The following is a 16946-nucleotide window of genomic DNA, read 5'->3' on the forward strand; positions in this document are numbered from 1 at the left end:
ACAATGAAGTGGTATAAACTGTATTTTGACCAGATCGAAACAGTCATTTCAAGATCGACATAAAGGGCTGTTTTGGAACAATAAAATCCCCAGCACTGAACTTTGAAGTTTAGTATTAGTTTAGTTTAGATGGTAGCCGGCTGAAGCCCTTCCTCCTTTCTCTATTTCCACGGCTTAAGGAAGAGGAAAGACCAGCGGACTCATGAAAACGCCAATCATGAGGCGGTGGCCCCTCCCGCGAAGAAAGCTGCCAGGGAGATTATAAACGTTGAACGTTGCCTGTGCAGCAGAGGATCCGAGCCCGCTGGCCTTGCTGCACGCAGCTTTATACCTCTGCATACATATAAATCTCCATTCGCCGAGCACGTTTCCTCGCAGCAGAGATGACCACGGCTGTGGTGTCGTCCTTCGTTAACTTCAGCGAAGTGATCAACAAGGTACGCGCTTCCCAGCTACTTTCATTGTCAACTTTTTCCGTTTTATTTGTCTTTCCTTGGCAACGGGAACCGGCGGCGGCACGTTTATAGCGAAATCAGACGTGAAGGATTATTATTCGTAATCCGTAACGCGGGTTTACATGGTTCTCGTGGCGTTTGCGCTTGTTTCGTTTACGGCTCCTAAGTTAGTCGCTTAAACGGCTGCGTGATTCAGTCTTAGTTAGGGGGGTCGAGATTAGCTAGTTTGCGAAACAGTTCATTTGTGGATGGTTATTTTTCTTTGTTTTAGTATCTTTACAAGTTAGGTATGCCCATATAAAACTTGACTTACCGGACTTTTGTTTTAGTTTTTAAACCAGTGCGTCATTCCGGTGGCGTGAACCCGAGCGAGACGTGCGGGGGGGTTAAATTAGTAACGATATCCTGAATTTTTAGTTAAATTTTGACTGAATCGGGCAGCATTGTATGTGTGTATTGTTTGCGGCGAGTTAAATGCTGGTAAACCGATGTTTTCATGTTTGTGAGACTGATACGGATTATCGGTGTAGAATTATTTGCGTTTAAAGGAGAACTTTTGCAGAGCCCGTTTACGTGCTGGAATGAGAAGCGGAGTAACTTTCTGTTTACCCTGATGCATGCTGTGTTTAAGTCGGGGGGGCTAACCATTGATATACTAATTTGAAAGTATTCTTTGCTGCTGGAAAGTTCTTAGATGCAGTTGAGCAGCCGTGCAGTGCCTCGTACGCGTTGCTCTGCGCTTGATCGGCAGCCGCGGGTGTGGAGGTATGCGGCGTGCCGAGCCCGGGGCTCCGCGGCGTGGCCGTGCACACTTTCTGCGCTTTACCGCCTGATGGCTTATTAAAAACTGGCCGTAGAAGGAATAACTATGTATTATCCCGCTATTTTGCCACGATAATCGTGCTCAGACCTTTGCGATCAGGCATTTTCAGTAGGCAGACGCTGCTCGGTGTCGGACCGCGCGTGCTTCAGTGCCATTCATTAGGGCTGCATAGGCCGACTGTCAGCCATGTATGAGCCTTTTCATAACGCGCCTTTCCTGCATCGTGGAGGCCGTCCGCTAATCTCCTGCCAGCGAGGCCTCCTGTGCGCTGAAGCGTATCGTCCGACGGGTAGCCTTTTCCCGTTTTGTCCATCGTTTTATTTGTGTGTCATGCAGTCGCCTGTCCGGCCACCCCCCCCCCCCCCCGGTCTGAGCCATGCCCCCATCCTGTCTGCCTCATGGGGCAGGAATCCTTAGTGGAACAACTCCCATCAGTATAGACCAGCTGAAGCACTGTACCCATACAAAGGCTACCATGCAAACTGCTGACTTAGCAAGGACGTTTCATATTCTCCCTCTTAATAAGCTCTCAAGGTTACCTATCTCTAACCATGGAGTTTGAGTATTGCGCAAAGTTGTTTGAGGGCTAACTTTAGTCTTGAGGTTGAAGTGGTGGACTTAAAACGTTACGTTTTCTTACCTCGCATAAGATCACGCCCTGTCACTTGATCTCCAGTAATCTTTATCTGGCTATTCCTGGGCTAGTAAACTATTTGTGAAATGTACACGGGTTTAGCAGTTTGTACCACATGTAATGATTAAGAGCAAATTGTGCAATTGTGCATGTGGACCTTCAAACTGTCTTGGTAGACAGTGTTACGTATTCAGTGTAATTAATACTTTGGTATATTTTGGTATTCCCTGGACCCAGTGGATGATGAAGTAAAAGCAGTTTGTATACGAATGCATATGGTTTCATTCATGAAGCCAAGCAATCTAAATATTACAGCTAAGATTTTACCGGAGCTCTGGGAAAGTAGTCGGTGTCGAAGGAAGTACGGTAATGTTTCATCAAACACGTGGAATGGGTGCTCTTTAATATGGCCACTTTGGCCATGTTGGTTTTTCGTTTTACTGTTTTTCCTGTATGCGCCTCAGCCTTCCCCCTAAGACCCAGGAGAAACTTCTGTGAGGCTTCCACTTTTAATAAGCAGCCTAGTCACTCTTAAACGCTGCATATTGGTGCAACATGGATTGGTCGTCAAAAGGAATCCAGAATTTCTACTTGAACACTTTTCCTACATAAGACAGAGGGACACAAACATTCTTTAGAAAGTAACTTGGCTGTAAGACAGACCAGCATCCTAAGCATTCAGCTCCTGTTGTAATAAAGTTTAATGTAATTGACTCTGGTCAGCACTGTATTACTCCCAGATTGTTGTTGTGATGGATGCTGATGAACGTTCTTAAATTACACCCTTCATAAGTTCTGTAATAAGATAGATGTACTAAAAAGCTTCTGTCTCTGTTTCTGCAGAACAATAAAATGAACTACAACAACAACATCCTAAGTAATTCCCATCAGATACCGATGTCCTGCATGGGTGCGAATCCCCCCATCAGCTCCCCTACTGGGACCCTGCTGGACAGGAAGGCTGTGGGGGCCCCTACGGCTGGGGGGCTCTATCAGCGGCGACACTCGGTCACGCTCCCCAGCTGCAAGTTCAACCAGAACCAATTCATCGGCGGCCTCAAGATGGACCCCTCATCTGTCCTGAACGGTGGCAGCAATAAGGAGAACCGCTTCCGCGACCGCTCGTTCTCGGAGACCGGAGAGCGGCTGCTGCAGAAGCCCCTGGGCACTGTGGGTAGTGGTGCCGGGGCTCAGGTGAACTCCAGCCGCTACAAGACGGAGCTGTGCCGGCCCTTTGAGGAGAACGGCTCCTGCAAGTACGGCGACAAGTGCCAGTTCGCCCACGGAATCCGCGAGCTACGCAGCCTCAGCCGCCACCCCAAGTATAAGACGGAGCTGTGCCGCACCTTCCACACCATCGGCTTCTGCCCTTATGGCCCCCGCTGCCACTTCATCCACAATGCGGAGGAGCGCCGGGGCCCACCACCCCTCTCTTCCTCCAACAAGGTAGAGAGGCCACGCCTCCAGCACAGCTACAGCTTCGCCGGCTTCTCCAGTGCTGGCAGCCTGCAGGACAGCCCCACCTCAGTAACCCCACCTCCCATCTTCCCTGCTGAGGACCTCACTGCGTGGCCCACTAATTCCTTAATGTACTCCAGCCAGGAGCTGGCCAACCTGTTTGGCCCCAGCCTGGGGCCCCTTGGAGGTGGGGACCTTTCCACCCCAGCTCCCCATTCGCCGACGGCCCCTTACTTCCGCGCCATGTCAGAGTCGCCCCAGCTGTTTGAGTCGCCCTCTAGCCCGCCAGACTCGCTTTCTGACCAGGAGGGCTACCAGAGCAGCTCGGGGAGCCTCAGCGGGTCAGAGTCCCCGGTGCTGGACGCCTCGCGCCGGCTCCCCATCTTCAGCAGACTGTCCATCTCCGATGATTGAATTGCATGCCTGAGATGGAGCGAGAAGAGGCTAGCAGAGGGCACTTCCCTGTCCCCCAACCTCTATCCCTCGACTTCTGTCTTTGTTTACAAGTGAGGGACAGACAGATTTGTGTACAACTGTTTTAAGCTAAGCTAAGGGCTCACCCACTTCACCTGCAGTGAGTCAGGACTGCAGAACCCCGTCCCCTCTCGTCACTGTAACCCGACAGCATCCATAACACCATGAGGAAGCACTCATAGAACTGTGGTTTCTAAATGAATCAGTTTTTAATCAAGGGAAATGTCCATTCAGATAGAACAGTTAAAAAAAAAATAATCTGCCATTTTCCTGAACTCAGCTCTGCTTCTGAACACTTGGCTTCTACTGTGTTTGACAGTGCCAAAAATGGGTGAAGAAAGTTTGTTGCGATAAAGGTATTTCATATGCAATATACCTTTCTGACACCGTAGCCATGCCCTGGCTTCCTGCCCTCTAGTGGCCACTCCCCTGCATTGCCACTGCTTTGAGACCCCACCCTTTTCTTAGCTAGCAGAATGATGCTTTAACATGACAATGAATCCTTATAACTGCGGTATCATTCATGAAGCTTTTTTTTTTAAAAAAAAAAAAAACGGCAGATAAAGGAATAAAGTGCCTGGAGCTAGAACAAGGACCCGTTTTCTCCCCCCACCTGTTTTAAATGGAACATTCTGCTTGTGAAGAGGAAATGGGCTTGGGAATTTGACAGGAAAACAAACTTTTTTCGACGCACATTTCCTTTTCTTCCAAAAAAACTGTAACATCCTTAAAGTTGTTGCCTTAAGACTCAAGGTTTTGTAGCTCTCTTGTTTCCATGTGTGCCGAGAGGAAATCTCACCCCTGATCACTGACTGCAGCCCTCCCCGCACTTCCCACCACCCTCCGTATTCTGCCAACAGTGGCCGAGTCATGCATATTGCTGGTGGCTCTGTATGACCTGCTTCAAGTGATCCATTCCCGTTCGGATTCCACTCCGGAGCACTTTTTAATCCCACCCATAACCTGCTTCAGTTTTTTTTTTCTCTCTTTTTGATTATTATTATTTTGGGGGAAAAACTTTCAAAATGGAAGGTTTTGCTTGTCACTGCTTATTTATCAAACCGTATTTATTGCTGATCATATGCATTTTTTGTTAATTTTTTATTTATCTGGATAATGAAACGATAGAATATATTTTCTTTTTATGTTAAATTATGATCTTCCATATTAGAGATTGTGAAGACTTTTTTTTTCCCACAGTTTAATATATTATACTACAGTGACTTTTTATAACTTCACTTATTTTATCTTGGAAAACAAAAGGTTTTCATTTTAATTATTTATTGTAGTTTTTCCATCTTTAATTTTGGACTGCAATTTCAGGATCTGTAGTGGCTTAATTTCATTCCTAAACTGTACTAGTGGGCGTGGCCTAATTGCTGCCCTCCATGCTTTAGAATGTATAGCCTATACGTTTTGCCTTGACAGTAACAGTCCCTGCCTGTTATTAGCTAAATGTGACGTGGATCGTCTTTACAGAACTGGTCGGTAAGGTCCTTGTTGGTCAATGCTGTTCCCCATGTGGATGTACTGAAATTTTGTGCCTGATGTCCCAGAAACTTAAAATCTTAACCGGAAGGGTTGGAGCGCAGTGTCTCAGTTCGAGACCCTTTTTTTGCCCCTTACAAAAAGGATTTTGTTAGCAAAAGGGGATAGGTTACCCCATCTGTAAATATGTATTTAAAAGTTTTAAGAGAATTACGTGAGGAAAGTGTCTGAAAAGAAACCAGTGGGCAACCAAAATGCTTATGGTTTAGTGTTTAAAGTTGAAACCGCAGCAGTCCTGAGTGAACAAATTTATTTTTTTTTGTAATGGGAGGAGGGGGTCATAAGGAGAGTAGTCAAGCATTTTGTTACTGTTTTTTTTTTTTTTAACATTTCCTAATGTGAGTTTTAACACTGCATTTATGTTCAAATTGAAGGTTTGCTGGTTACTGAGGGTTTTAGTTGTAAGACTAATGCGTAATGAAAGCAAATCGACCCCAGAGAGACTCCCATTTATAGGCGCTCTGCATGACACACAGGTAACTTTGACTTACTTTTCTTGTTGGATCATCCATATTAAGTGCCTCTTTCAATACATTCCAGGTTTCTATTTTTGTACATGGAAGTTTTGGGGGGGGGGCAGGGGAGTATCTGCTCATAGTTAGAAAAGTTCATATGAGTGACAAAAAAAGCAAACTGTTGAATGTATTTTTGTTATTGCCGTTCATTGCAGTAATTTGTTTATGAACTTTTTTTGTAACGACCGATTTTGCAGTTTGAATAAACCCCATATTTTTGGAAAAGATGTTGTAATCATTTTGACTTGTCCTCAGAGTGCGCAAACATGAAGGTGGACATTGCAGTGAGCTGCCAGATGTGGCGGAGGGACTGAGGGCCAGTTGTAGGGCTCCGGTCAGGTTTGCACTGGCTGTGATGGGCTGTCTTGCCACTCGAATGGAAAAGTACCAGCAGGGGGGTGGCAGACAGAGTAAACACCTCTACATCACTGCTACCCTGCTGGCATGCTGGGGCTGCTTACGGCTGCCTTATGGCCTCCCCTTCTGAATTCCCACTGTGCAGTGGCCATCGATCTACTGCTTTTATTGATTTGTCTGTGCTGTTAATCTCCTTTGCATGTATGTTGATGTGAAAGGAGTGCCCTCGGTCAGCCCCATTCCTGACACTGGGTTTAGGCCCTGGGTGGACGTCCTTGGGCACGAAGCCACTGGTATTTCTAACAGCCACACATGGACCTGGCGGGGGGGTGCTCCTGTTGGTCGTTGGGCTTCATATGACTTAGCCTTGTTGCTAAGCAGGCATAGACACTAATAGCAGTACCAAGCTGTGAAACTGGTCTAGGTGAGGCTGTCAAAAGAAGAGATCCTGCCCCTTTAACTTTGAAAAGTTATGCCTGAGAGGCAAAGTAAATTACACATGAGATATGCAGGGGAAGGGTGTCTGACATCCAAGTTCAAGGGCCTATGTCAGCACACAGATTACACCAGTCATGTGCAAGTGGAATTGCCAGTTATGCTATGAAGGAAGGAAGGGGGGGACGACAGCCACCACAGGCTGCTTACAGCTCCTCACATCGCTGCTGCTTGTGCTAGATTTTACTTTCTGTAACGCAAACAGGTCACATGACTGCCTCTCCAAGACAGGTGTTGAAGTGGCCCAAAAAGGCAGCAAATTCAGCTTCTGTTTTGTGGGACACCGTCTCCTAAAGTCACTGGGGGTGTTCGGGAGAGCAGGGGGGGAAGCGGCGGCGTAGGGGCTGCAATGTGCACCTTTAGGGTTTTTATGACTGCACTGCAAAGGCAGACATTCAAGGCTTTTGACCTTCTACTTGAAGATATAAGCACTAAGTTAATTTTCAAATATGTCTTATTGGGTACCAGAATGGTCAACAGGTTGCTGAATCCAACATTATTTCATTATACTGATTCAAGAGTGAACACCCTGCTGTCCATTGTTTTTGAGTTCGTCAGACATGAACATTTCTCCTTCCTATGTACGATAAGGGCACTTTTTAATACACGATAGAAAACAGTATGGTGGTTCTTGGTGGCGGTCGTTATGTCTGCGATGGTGCTGAGTTTGTTGAAGGGGTGCGGGTAGTATGTGTGTGGGCATGCTAATTTTTATTTAAAGATTCCAGGTCTGTAGGTGTATTGTGAATTGTGTGAGTGACAATTTCCATGTCAGGTGAGTGACAACTCGCATGCTGTGTACATAGACACCGAGTTTTTTTTCTTCTTTAACCACAACAAAGAATAACCGAGGGAATTGTATCTCTGGGTTGTGCCACCTGTCTGGTTCTCTGTCCCAACTGATAGACAGTAAAAATATGGGTCAATAAAGGTTTAAAACTGCAAAGGAGTGGTGCTAGCAATGCTATCCACTGCGGTGATGGCAAAGTAAGAATAGACCCCAGAATCTGGCTGGAAACCCCAAAGGAAAAACCACACATTAGCTCTTCAAGGTAATGGGTTTCTGTCCCCTTGACTTACATTGATGTAAATTCAGAAGCCTGTTGACTGAAGATTATTTTTTTTAAGGTCTACCACAATTGGGATAGTATTTCATTACATATATTGTGATGTGCTGTACAGTCGACTTTGCTCTTTTTACTTCAGGCTTAATGCACAAGCAGTTAAGTTTCCACCTTAAGATGCACAAAACCACAGACAAGAAAGGTGTATGCAGCGGCTTGCAGAAAGCTGAACAGACCATAAGGGTTTGTCCCCTGGAACAAACTCAAGCACATGTTTCAGCTTCAAATGAAGTTTCCTGAACTACAATGGCTTTCTACTCTCTGTATAGCGACTAGCTCGTTTTGACATACCTTCGGGTGTCAGAGGAGAGACATTCTGCCACAGACGTCTTTCCTCATTCTCCAGCCATTATGAATCTCACAGCTGTAAACCTGCACCTTTCAGTATCATGTTACGATTATGCAGCAACTCCTGACCTACTTTAAAAAAAGAGAGAAAAAAAGGCCAGAGACAGACAGTGGGAAAGGCAGGTGTGCAGAGGAGAGAGATGATTGAGATCTAAGTTTTAGAGATGCTTTAGGTAGCCCTTTGGCAAGGGCGGGACAGATTGCCATCAGCCTGTTCAGGAAACATGTGAAAACATGCTATTTCCCAAACACTCCTGTTGCGAAATGAAGGAGAATAAAAGCCCTGACGCTTTATGAGGAGCCAGTCATCTTTGCAGGGTGACCTGTCCATTACCGGGTGTATAAACACCCCCCCCCCCCAACCCGACTGCAACATTGCCTGAGAAATTTAAGAAATGAGTGTGTCCCATTGGTGAAGCTCCCCAGAGTCGCGTCGCAGTGCCCGTAAAGCTGCACGTACAGTGAAGTTTGAGGTAGAGAGATCTGGGTAGAGCTTCGCTTTTCATTTTCAGTGGGACGTGGCAGTACATTCATCACAGATTAATTTCATATGACCTACAACTGGTACATTACTCTTCACAAGATCAATATGTCCAGACAACGGATAAGCAATAGTTTAACAGCTTAAGTCGTGTTGCTTTTAGAGCCCCAGAGAAAGACACGGTCTCATGTCATCCCCATTAGCGGGATCCAGCATTCTGAGGTCTGAGCCAAGTGGCTTGAAGGTTGGAGCCCTAATTAATGCCCCCCCCCCCCACCCCCACCACAGAAATGGGCTTTGAAAAGCTCACAAACCTATTTCACAGTTTTCCAAACCCAACGCCTCACCAGTAGTATCGATTTCTTAATTAGTCAGTGGGGCTACATGTGGATCCATATGATTGGTTTCTGAAAAGTAATTCGGGGGAGCAGAGACTGGGCCAGAGTGGAAGCAGTATGACAGGCTTTTTGCCAGAAAGTTTGTAAAAACCAGCATTCTGCATTTTTGGTATTTTTACAATGCCTAAAATGGCCGCTTCGTTCCATTGCTCTCTTTTCTAAGGACACCTAAGCAATAACCTGGTCCGGTTATGTCCTATGTTTTTTGCTCATTCCAAAACTTTACGATTCACCATAGTGAGAGCGCAAGCAGACGGTCTCCCTTTAGCCCCATACAGATGGTTACAGAGGAGGAGGCCTCATTTCTCCCGAATGGCTGAAAGTGGTTGAGAAATTAAGGTCAAGCTGAGGAATAAATGATTGCAAATTAAAGAGAAAAACGGTTGTTAAATGAAAACACCATCAATACAGAAAGATTTTATTCATGTGTTCTGTAGATGGAGTAATTGAAATCCTCAAAAAGCTAAATACATTAAACATACAGAAACAGCACTGGAAAAACAGTTATCTGGAGTTAACTTATCAAAGTTTTGCACTCTGAGGATCACCACTGAGATGTGGAAAAAGCCAGAGAAACCAGCCCGTGTGTGTTGTGTGTCAAGTTAAAAAGAAGGAACCACCCAAAATAAGACCATTGTTCAAATAATCAGCCAAACTTCCTCATCTTCCCCTTCAGCCCTAAGCACCATGGCAACAGCCTGTCAAGTTCCATTAGTGCGAGCCAAGATTGATGCCTTCAGTGCCTGAGCAGCTAATAGCTGGTGTGGGAGAGGATCCTGTAAATAAACAGCCAGCCGAGATTGCACATCAGAACAATGCCACCGTAGGTTCCTTCAGGTAATCTTCCGTCAAGATTGAGCCTCGCGTGAAACCTGCCGAGCCTGCTGTGCTCCCCCCAGGGGCCTATCACCTGGGGATTCGCAGTGCAGCCAGGTGTTACCTGAGCTCTGAGCTCACACCCCAGGCCTGCGCAGATAATGGCCAGTGCTGGCCTGTTTAGAATAGTGTGCGTTTTGGGGGGTGGGGGGGTGGGGTGGGGTCTTTACTGATTGCAGTTTATGTCTGGGCAGGAGGTATTGTGCAAGAACATATTTTACCCTAAATAAAGTTCTAGGCCATTAATCCACATATGAAATATTATATATGTATTTATTTCTCAACCTCATGCAGTGTTTACACAAGACGAGGCTTCCATCCTACAGAGTCTCTCAGCACATCACTACATAGGTTCATAGCCAGCCCCTGACTACACAGCACAAACGCTGTCGTAAAAACGATCATCCACATAAGAACCAATAAGGGTAGGGCAGCGGGCCAAGCAGGACTTTTCATTATGTTTACTGGCGGTGAAGGCTCAGATAACGCCTAGCCTCAAGCTGTACTGCGGTACCATTCGAGAAGCTGAAGGCCTGAGCAAACAGCTCAGATAACAGTAGCAGTAAAGGCAGCCCTGCAGCCGAGGCGGTATCCGATAAGCCGACCCCGGCCCAAAGGTGCCGTTTGCTGAGCTCACGTCCCACCATCTTGCCCAGTTTTGTACATAATAGGTGTGATAAGGGTGCTGGGTGCACAGCTGCAGGACATGAGGGCAGGACAGCCAGGCGCGTCTGACCACAAACGGTGCTCAGTTACGCACGAGCAACCGCAGGGGGAAATCAGGCAGGCCGAGCAGGGAGACTTCGGCCTTGACATCGGTTTGTGAAATCGCTAACATTCAGTGCCACTGTGGGCTGCTCCTCTCGCCCAAAGTCATAGTGAGATAAGGCACATGTGCACACATATACACACTTACACAAACACACACGTCAAGGTCATCGTCTACTGTCATCGTGGAGAAATAGCGCAAGTTAACTGATCAGTCAGGAGTAGCTGCCTCTCATGTCGCGGATGGCAGACGAGCCCCGCGTCAGATTGCAGGCGAATCCAGATCGCACCCTTATTGGCTGAAGCCCAGGATCTGTGCCTTGGTGGGAGGGGCCTGCTTGGTCATCATCACCTAAAAAACAAACAAACAAAATCCATAAATAGCACTGTGGGGTAATGGAAAGTAACTAGATCACTAGGTCAAAATTCATGTCACACCAGCTTAGCACAGGACCAAACGTTTTACACATTCATGCATACAAATAAGTTTGAAGTAAATCAGGACTATTTCTGAGTTTAGGTCTAAAAAATAGACAAAACACATAAATGTTAACAATATTAGCTGGTGTTTCACTACTTATGCCCGCACGCTCCAATGCCGACGGCCCACTGCCCAGCTACAAAGATAATTTGCAAAACATACAAATTTCTATTTGCAAACAGAAAAATTGGGTGGAATCATACAGAAAGAAGAAAACCGCTGCATGGAAAAGCCTGTCAGATAGCAGAACAGCGGAAAACACACAACTGTGCCGTCCTGTGGGCCAGAAGTAGAGTCACACTTGTCACCACTACATTCCAAATAGCACTTTCCAAAACTCGCACGATTACAAGACAATTTCCCAGAAATCAAACCAAATCTCCAAATGCAATCCAACAGACATAATTAATGAAATATTTCCCAAAATTAGCTTTTCATCACATCTACTCTATTACGGAGTGTAACGAGGTCCATGTGAATTCTATGAGACTGAAGGGGACCGCACTGTAACGTTAGCCACCTCTCCGGCATGCGGGGGGGCAAGTAGCAGCTTGCATACTGACAGCAGAACACAAGGGGCCAGAGCATTAATAAGTGGTGACAGAATGTGCCTGAGCAGCTCACTGTCTATCGCCTTCACTGCAGAAGGACAAAAAAATCGGATGAAGAATAAAAGTGATACAGGTGTGTTGAGACATCTGGGTTATTATGTGATGTTTGTAACACACTACCATCATCATCATCATCATCACAAACTGCACCTCCTGTGTTTACTGGCTTCTGTGTAATTTGACATATATGATCCTTAGGGAGGCCAAAAGTTGTCCGATACAGTCGTGTTTTCGATTGTCCCTCTGTGACCCTCTGGGCTTCACTGTTAATGGTAAAAAGCAAAGGCCATCACTGACTAGGTTAGGGAAATTAACTCGGGGGCCGCCATGCCAATGACTCCCCCCCCTGACCCCTCCTGGGACTTATCTGTAACATCAGTCTACATGCGGGCAAGACGACAAGGGGGATGGGGGGGGTACGTGAACACAAACCAACAGCCTGTGACAAAACCACAGAAACGGTTCACAGAGGGAGTTCCTTGGTGACGGGGTGCTGTACTTCTTTATGTGCCAGAAGGGGGGGGGGAGAGGAACAGGATGAAACAGTAACGACAAAAGGCCACAGCATATCGGAGTAGGCAGGAACACAGACGGGCCAGACTGCGCTAATGCACAGAGATCAGATTAAATAAAGGCTCCGACTTTGATTCATCTCATTCTGAAGGGCTGTGAAATGAACACCTTAACAAAACCTGTCGCAGTATAAAGTATCTGAGGTGGGCCTCAAGATGGGGCCCGGCCAGATCCCCATGCGGCCCACTGTGACATTAATAAAGAGACACATTCAGGTCAGGGCCCCTACAGCTCCTCCCCTTACCTACCAATCAGAGGCGGGGATGCAGGTCCCGCAGGCCATAGCATATGGGCGGGGCCAGGGAGAGGCGACCCCTGGCAGGGTTGTGCTGCTCATATCAGCTCTCAGCCAGACCGGCCCCCACAGAGCCATTACATAACCGTCACACTAACCCCCTCCCATCAGGCCTCACCGGCCAGCCGACCGCAGCATCGGCGGCCAACAAAACCCACAACTGCGCTAATCAGACCACTTGGCTTCACACCAACCATCGCGGCGACCCCCCCGGCGACAGCAGCATGCGGTCACCCTACATACGGCCCCGAGACACCTGCCAACTGCAGCCAGAGCCGTGGGCATTTCCTGGGGCCCACGGGGGACGAGCCGGCCCGTTCCTGTTAGTTTACACTAGCCGTGGTTTTGAAACATCGTGCTGAGGGACGGCCCCCTCTTGCAGCCAAGAAGCGCGCTGGTGCTCCCTGCACGAGGAGTGTCCAATGAAGGAATCTTCTCTCACATCTACCCCCGTGTAAAGCTGTCGGGCTTTTCGAAGCGAAGCAGAACAACAAACGTGTGACCCACAGGCCCTTCTGCAGCAGTTCCACGGTTTGACGCACGTCTCTGAGGACATTACTCAGCATGCTCACTGGAGACTGACCTGTCCAGTTAGGACAAAGGATATTTCAGATCCTGCTGGGTACATCCTGTCCCCCCCCCTCCCTTCTCAAAATAATGTCCCATGTCTACACTGACAGCCCTTCAATCATGCTAACCAGTCATGCCAACCACAGCATGCTGAAGGGTTGCAGTTACACAAACCATCTCATTGTACTGTCACACGTCTACACAGACAAACACAAACAGCTCACATTGTCTGTTTTGCAGGACATGCAGCAGCGCAGGCAGAGCTATACAAAAATGGCACCTGCGTGAATATTATGAAAAGGCCTGATGAAGGGCCAAATGACCCCACCCTTGTTTACAAGGTAGACAAACCACAGGAAAGACTGGGGTCAAAACAAGTCAAGGAAGAGGGTTTGACAGCACCTTCAGTGTTTCGAGTGGAGCATAACGCAAGCCTCAACTCAACCACATCTCTGCATGCAGATCAGTCACATGACCACTCTCAGTTTCAGCAGGACGTGAAGAAAACACACACGCACAGGCTACACGATGTAGCTGACAGAACAGGTGATAGGGCGGCAGTGACGCAGAAGGGACAGAGACGCACGTACGATGGAGCGCCTTCGCCCCTAGGTGATGTTACGGTCTGTGAGGGGTGGCGGGAGAGAACAGCGATTCATAGTCGTCACACTTCCTGAAAGCCACTGAACGTCAGTGATGGAAGCGGGGGCCACGCAGAAGCCGTGCTCAGTCCTGAGCCACACTGGCATGCTCTGGGTTTGGCTCCACAATATCTACAGTGGAACCGAGGTACCAGCAGCAAGACACACGGCAAGCAGCTAATGGCAGAAATCACTCCTTTGCATGATTGGTCTGGATCAGCTTTATTTTCCTATTAGACGGCAAAATTCTGCTCTGGGGATAAATGAAGTTCCCAGTATAAACACCATCATCTGTAATCCTTACTTAATGCTAGTAAAACTTTAATCCCAGTTAATGAACTGGTAAGACAGTAACAAAAGTCAGTCATGGATGGTATTCAATAGGATCTCTCTGATTATTCCGTGCTGCTAAGCTGGACCACAGTGGCACAGTGGTCTAGGCTGGATTCAGAAGTGGGGGCTCTGGGGAGGGGCGGGGGGAGAGATTTTCGGACAGGGCCTTTGCATGCACAGCTGCTAGAGAGGCTGAGGTCACACTGGGAACGCGAGGCAGCTGGAGGCAGGGAGGGAGGGAGAGCGAGCCGGTAGGACAAATGAGGAGTTGCTTTCATGTACTTTTCATTACTTCTCAGGGCTCTGCATGCTACTCCTCACGCGGTGGGGCAGCGCGTTGAGGGCACATGTGTCTCTGACGCAAGGCAGCGGAAACATGCTGCAGCCAGACCTGCAAGATGTCTGCACAGTCTGTAAGCTATTAGCTGGAGGTCTGGTGCATTGCTGATTCAGAAACACATACACGTGCATATTTTTAAATGTTCATTTGAAACAGTCACCAAACATGCCTAAGCATGCTGTAAACTCTATTTGCTCCATTGTTTCTTCATGTCTTGTGACATACACCACAGTCCGCCTTCCAAATGGACTCATCGCACTCATGTTACATAACGCAGGTTCCCTCTCAAAAGTAGATAGTGTCATGAAACAGACAAGCTAGAACATGCCCTATTTAAAAGCTAGACAGCTCGATTTAGATAAACACACCAGTGGAGAAATCCCACGCTTCACGGCCAGTCAATACAATCCAGGTCATCTTGATGGGGCTCCATTACTGCGAGCAAGAAGCTTTCAGCTTCGCTTCATGAAGGCACGCAAATGACGAGCCATTCAGCCAGTCACCAGTGTCAGGAAGGGCTTGACGTTCAGCAAGTGTCACAGGTGACTGGCTTAGTGTCCAACGTCAACAGAGCAGCACCTGGAACAGGCCACACCAGGCCTCAGTGTCACACAGAAGAGAGATTGGAGGAATGCCCCCCCACCACACACACACACACACACACACACACACACACACACACACACACACACACACACACACACACACACACACACACACACACACACACACACACACACACACACCTAACATGCTCCTAGACATACTGCAGAGATCAAGGCTGAAGTCAGTACAAGATGAATTATTAATAATTATAAAGAAAAACGACCATTTCAAACTAGTTTACAACCTAAAGTGCCTCATCCAATGATTGCTTACATAAAATAGCTACATAAATTTAGAATAAGCTGAAAAGTAAAGAAAAATCTCTGATCAGTTTGTAGTACGTTTCTAGTAGAGATGTTTTCTACCTTCAAACCGTAACGAGAGTTAAAAGCTCCATGTCAAACGGCCATTGGCTATAGATTCCGCGGGAAGCCTTCGCTGAAGCCGCGGCTAAGGCCCCCCACCCCCCACCCAAGCCTATTAAATGTCTGGTTAACCCAGAGTAATCAGCGGTGGCCAGGGGAAAGCGAGCAACGTCAATGGAAAGGGATGTGAATCCCTTAGAGCACCGCGCCCCCCCCAGCTGCCTGAACAGCACCAGCTGTTCCACCGGGGATGCGGGGGTCTGCCGAGCCGGGGAGGCGCCCCAGGCTGCCCAAGCCCCCTCTGTTTACAACGCCATCCTTCCTCCGCACTCCTCCTATCATCTTTTGCTTATGTATTTTATTGCTCTCGAAAATGATGTTAAAGTCTTACTTGCCCTCCCATCTTTAATACAGTACAGTCAGTTTAAAAGTCATCCAAAAGCTGAAAGCTGGGCCTAAAAGGGTTAACTTCAGCTGCAGGTCTGTTTTTATTTGCCTCGTCCCCCCCCCCCAGTGTGCGGAGGTTCTTTCTATATCTGCAGCAGCCTTAGACGGATCACCAACCCCCCCCACCCCCCCACCCTAGAGGGATTGAATGAAGAAAAGAAAAGGAGAAACATGATCTGCTGAAGCGTGAGAGATGGGAAAAGGGGGACTGGGATAAAGAGGAGAGGAAGAATGAGAAATGGGATGAGGAGAAGGGAAAGGAATGGAGAGGATGGAGAGAGAGAGAAGGGAAAGAAAGGAAGACAGAGAGAAAGAAAATAGTGGAAGAAAGAGATTGGAAAAAGTGGAAGAGAGAAGGGAAATAGTGAAAAAAAGAAGGGAAATGGTGGAAGAGAGAGAGAGAGAGAAGGGAAATGGTGGAAGAGAGAGAAAAGGGAAATAGGGGAAGATGACAGAAAGAGAAGGAAAAGAGGAAGAGAGAATGAAAGCGAGGAAGGACAGGGAGAATAGGGAACGAGGAAGAGGACAGAGCGAAGGGAAAGAAGACAGTGAAGGGAAAAGGTAGAAAGAGGACTGCGAAAGAAGGGGAAGAGGAAGAGAAATAAGGGGAGACAAAAAGGATAAGAGGAATAAAGGAACGGGAAAAAAAACATGTAGAAAGCGAGAGAATGGAAAGAACATTAAGGAAAGTGAAAGAAGGGGAGAGAGATGGAGAGAGAGAGAGGGAGGCAGTGCTTCACAGGAGCCCCGTGAACAAAGGGCTCTTTATGCCTCGTGCAGAGTGTGCAGTGCAGCCCGGCTTAGGGAGTGTACACCAACTGCATTCCTGCAGTGTGATTACAAGCCGCTTCTCATTTATGCCCCCTCAACAAAGCGCTTTAACTCTTCCCTGCCGCCTCGCTGTCGCGGTAACAGCGGACCCCTCGTGGG

At 47.5% G+C, this 16946-nt stretch overlaps 2 protein-coding genes across 5 annotated transcripts in view; one reads left to right on the plus strand and one right to left on the minus strand.

Annotated features, from left to right (window-relative positions):
* Positions 1-238: 238 nt before the first annotated feature.
* On the plus strand, positions 239-6132 carry LOC125714669 (mRNA decay activator protein ZFP36L1-like). The gene is made up of 2 exons (XM_048985487.1): positions 239-437; positions 2756-6132. Exons 1-2 carry the CDS (start codon positions 384-386, stop codon positions 3782-3784), a joined length of 1083 nt encoding a protein of 360 aa, XP_048841444.1. The 5' UTR covers positions 239-383; the 3' UTR covers positions 3785-6132.
* Positions 6133-9516: 3384 nt separating this feature from the next.
* Positions 9517-16946, minus strand: part of rad51b (RAD51 paralog B) — a 41525-nt gene continuing 34095 nt past the window's right edge. For all 4 annotated transcript variants that reach the window (XM_048985815.1, XM_048985814.1, XM_048985813.1 and 1 more), the window contains exon 10: positions 9517-11106. In XM_048985815.1, the coding sequence (XP_048841772.1) occupies positions 10970-11106 (137 nt within the window). In that variant the 3' untranslated portion in view covers positions 9517-10969. The remainder of the gene's footprint in view (positions 11107-16946) is intronic.

This window comes from Brienomyrus brachyistius, chromosome 19 (genome assembly GCF_023856365.1).
Source record: "Brienomyrus brachyistius isolate T26 chromosome 19, BBRACH_0.4, whole genome shotgun sequence".
In the NCBI taxonomy this organism is placed as follows: Eukaryota; Metazoa; Chordata; class Actinopteri; order Osteoglossiformes; family Mormyridae; genus Brienomyrus; species Brienomyrus brachyistius.